The following is a 4748-nucleotide window of genomic DNA, read 5'->3' as shown; positions in this document are numbered from 1 at the left end:
CACTGCACTCCTTATCACATCCTGGCATCGCTGCCACCCTTAAGCTGATCACTGCTCCGTTTTTCTGGCCGAATATGCATCGCACTATTACTTCTTGGACACGCACCTGCTCCAAATGTCAACGGTCCAAGATTCAACGGCACGTTCGTGCCCCGCTTGGACATTTTCCTCCTACAGAGGCCCGTTTTCGCCATGTCCACATCGATCTTGTTGGACCATGGCCTGTGAGTCGCGGGTTTTCTTATCTGTTAACTTGTGTCGATCGTTTCTCCCGTTGGCCAGAAGCCATTCCGATAGCAGACATTTCTGCTGAGACTGTTGCGCGAGCCTTCGTTTCGAACTGGATTTCCCGTTTCGGAGTTCCGTCCAGAGTGACTACTGATCGTGGACGTCAGTTTGAAGCTTCGCTATTTCGCGAATTATCGCGCATTTTAGGTGTGCATCATATTCACACTACCAGTTATCATCCAGCGTCTAATTGATTAGTTGAACGGTTCCATAGACAGCTCAAGGCCGCTCTTCATGCCTCTTCAGATCCACAGTCTTGGATTGAATTTCTGCCAATTGTACTTCTCGGTTGTCGCACTGCTGTCAAGGCAGACCTGGGGTTTTTTCTGCAGAGCTACTGTATGGTACCACACTGGCATTGCCTGGTACGATGTTGGTGCCAGACACTTCCCAGCCCCATGATCCAGCGACCTATGTCGCCAGACTGCGTTCCTATTTTTCAAATCTTCCGCCCATGGTTCCGAGGAAACATTCTCCACCATCCCATCTCCCACCGGATATGGATACTTGGTCGCATGTTTTTGTTCAGGACGACTCTGTCAAGGGATCTCTTGTTTCTCCTTATAAAGGACCTTTCCGTGTGCTTTCTCGCACACCTAAGGTTTTCACCATTGAAATGAATGGTCATACGGAGACCGTTTCCGTGGACCGACTGAAAAAAGCATATTTTGAGGCGTCTTCATCTCTTGATTATACCGTTGCCACACCTACCTATGCACCTTTAACAACACCTTCACCTTCACAGACACCTTTGCCTTCACCGGCTCCCACAACAACACCTTCGCCGTCAACGGGTGCCCCGAGCACACCGTATATTACAAGATCGGGCAGAACAGTACATTGGCCCAAGAAACTCTCAAAGACAATTTATATTTGACTTTCTTTCTTTTAAATTTCTTGTTTTTGTGCCATATTGTGTACCAAATCTTCTGGGGGATCGGCAGCCATCTGTTTTCTGCAGCCACTAATATTTTCTTGTTTCGTACTTCCGCACTCGAGGGGGAGCCATGTAGTGATGCTGCTGTGTAAGGTTCAACGCACATGCGCAGAATGGGATTACTTCCGGTTGGCCACCGGAAGTCTTCCCCATGTGCATGTGCGGGAAACTGACCCCTAAAACGCGGTCCACTCACTCAGTCTTTCTGGCCCCAGCAGCACTCGAGAACGGACGTGTATTTGGCAGTCTCTGAGGACTTCATACCAACCAAGCAGCGAACCACGACGAATGATTTCGATTAACAAACAAGAATCAGTACTACAGATTCGGCTGTCGGTTTCCCTCCAGAGAACACGTACACCAGTTCTACATTACGACGAGAAATAAACAACATTTTGTGTTCGTAGATCGCCTGACTTGTCTGTTATTTTAACTAAAATTGAATGTGACGAGATCAGATTGGACACCCCTCCAGTGATACCGAATCTAGATCCTGTTACAACTGCATGAATGACTACTCATAGAAGTCAGAGATATTAAATACTAATTGAAGCAGATAGCCGTAACCTGGAGCATAACTGAGAGCTATTACAGTATCTACCCAGATAATATATCCCTCTAAAGCACATTACTATATATATATATATATATATATATATATATATATACATATATATATTCTGTTGTGTCTGAGGAGCGTCATTTTCTTTTTGTGCCTTATAATGTAACACACTCACAGGTAAAATTTCCACTTTTTTTCTTATTTTTATTTTGCTCTTGAAAAGGTTGCAAGATGCAACGAAAATTTTAGGAAAATAAAAATAAGAAATAAGTGGAAATTTTACTGGTGAGTGTGTTACATTATAAGGCACAAAAAGAAAATGACTCTCCCCAGACACAACAGAATATGCTTCAACACATAAACTCATATAAAGAATCTTGCAAACCAAATCCAAAAAAGAAATATATATATATTGAGAGAGAGAGTAGTAATAATAACAATAGTCCTTGGATGAAATTTATAAACATTTAATAGATTGAATGCTTATAAATTCTATCCTAGGATTATTGTTATTGGTATTATATTTATCCTACATTATATCGGTACAATTTCAGGCACCCGCCAAAAACTTGTTCACCAGTCAGTATCATTAGACTGAGGCAGGCATAATGGGATAGGAGCTTTATTTGCATAGTCAAAATGATTCCCATTAACAAATTTAAAAGATATATAGAGAGATAGAGATTTATAATAGTATAAAATACAATTATAATTAAGGGCAGAGAAGAGACCATGCCTATGCTGAAAATAGATGCTAAATCGTGAAACCACTTAGAATTATCACTTTTATAGTATACATGTGTTGAAATCATGGGAGTAAGTTCACAGAATTTCATAAAATGATTAGCCTTGGCTTGATCAATTTCTGGATTAGTCTAATAATTTTTCCTCATCAGCCAGGCATACTAAGGGAAATAAATGAGATACTTATACATACCCACAGGAAAGCAAATGCAAAGCTACGATTACATACAAATACTACAAATTTGTCCGCATCGAATATCATGGTCTATTTGGTCAGAGAAGTACAGACATGCTAGACTATGCAATTCAATGTCGAACCACTAAGCTACAGGTAAGTAAACATACCAACATCGGTTACCACACAATGGTGGTGGAGAGACAAACACAGACACACAAATACATACACACACACATACATGCATACATACATACATACATACATACATACATACACACACACACACATATACAATGGGATTCTTTCAGTTTCCTTCTACTAAATCCACTCACAAGGCTTTGGTTGCCCTGAGGCTATAGTAGAAGACACTTGCTCAAGATGCCATGCAGTGGGACTGAACTCAGAACCATGTTGTTGGTAAGCAAGCTTCTTACCACACAACCACTCTTGCACATATATATGTATGTATGTACATATATGTGTGTCTTAGATAGATTCTTCATAGATTTCTGCAAAAAATGTACCAGTCAGTCCCATAAGCCACTGCAGTAATGATGCTTGTCCCCCTCTCCAATATATATTGTTTTTGCCTCCAAACAATGTGTATATATTTACAATGATAAACAGATGGTGACACTGTATCTTTTTCTTTGTATTATGTACTCTTGTTCATTATATACTTTTGATGGTTTCTTGTGAGAAATCTTAGGTCTTGTGCCTCAACTACATGACCTATCCTCATATCATAGTCTTGTGCCACTCAGACATTTGTGGCAGAGATTTTTCTTTATCAATTTCTCCTTTGTTCAATCTTGCCAAGCAGTGCCATTGTCTTCACATGTCTCTAGTCCTATTTTCAGCTTAATTTTCTTTTTCTTTGTAAACAGTGAAGGCATAAGAGTGACAACAGGCATAGGTGTGGCCGTGTGGTTAAAACCATTGCTTCCCAGCCACAAAGTTTTGTGTTCAGTCCCACTGAATGACAACTTGGGCAAGTGTCTTCTAGTATAGTCCTAGACTAAACAAAACCTTATGAGTAGATTTGGTAAATGAAAACTAAAAGGTCTGCAAATACATACATACATTTCAATGACTATAGATACAATCATGGAAACTGTATAAATCTGTAAAACTTCCCAGAAGTTTATCATTGAAATACATATGAGAATATCTAGATATGCAACTATATGCATCAGAATATATAGATAAAACATAAAAATCTGCACATATATACATACAAGAAAACAAACAAAAATACCCTGTTGAAATTCCAATGAAGGAACCTTGGATCTTGGTTAGAAACCGACTCTTTCTCTATTGGCAAGAAATCTTGTTTTATTGCTGGTTTGGTTACTGTTTGCATAACACTATATTTTTATGTTTCCTATTTGGAAATAGGTAAATATATTTTACTTTTGAAGTAGGAATATATATTGATAAACATGTCACTTATAACTTACTTATAAGTGTTATCATTATACATAAATCCTGACTCCAGTTACATAAACATCATAGCGAGAAATATATACTTTGAAACGCTAATGGACATTTTATGCATGCATGTATGTTGAAGATAAATAAATTTGTGTTTTTTTAACCACAGTTTCATAATTGCAGAAATAAATTTCATTAACAATTTGAAGAACGTGAAGTAAGAGAAAATAATTACTACATTATTTTATTTATGTACATTTAGCATTTATAGTACAATTGGAAAGTAAAGTCATTTTGTCATAGTGCTTTACGACTTAAAATTCACATTAGCTAATCCTTCATACTAACTACTAGAGTTCACAACAATTCAAATAAGTCTTGTTGGATTTTTATCATAGACATGGCATAAAAAATAGCTAATATCTCAATGAGTGAGTGTCGTGGAGTTTAGTAACATCCTACAAACACTGAGTAATTTCCCAAAACTCAGGATTTTTTATAACTGCTCATATCCAAATTCTAAGAACCATATTTTGGGAAAGGTTTCTTTGACGAAAGTTTAGAATTTGTATATGGGCAGTAATTTTAACCAATGAGATTACCAA

General features: G+C 38.0%; 1 protein-coding gene across 1 annotated transcript; it reads left to right on the top strand.

Moving 5' to 3' along the window:
• The first annotated feature begins 658 nt into the window (after positions 1-658).
• Positions 659-1165, top strand: LOC115224748 (mucin-2-like). The gene has a single exon (XM_029795642.1). The coding sequence runs from the start codon at positions 659-661 to the stop codon at positions 1163-1165; it is 507 nt and encodes a 168-aa protein (XP_029651502.1).
• Positions 1166-4748: the final 3583 nt, after the last annotated feature.

The sequence above is a fragment of the Octopus sinensis genome, linkage group LG2 (genome assembly GCF_006345805.1).
Source record: "Octopus sinensis linkage group LG2, ASM634580v1, whole genome shotgun sequence".
Taxonomy (NCBI): domain Eukaryota; kingdom Metazoa; phylum Mollusca; class Cephalopoda; order Octopoda; family Octopodidae; genus Octopus; species Octopus sinensis.
The sequence above is the reverse complement of the archived record's forward strand: the minus strand, read 5'-3'. Positions and strand labels throughout refer to the sequence as shown.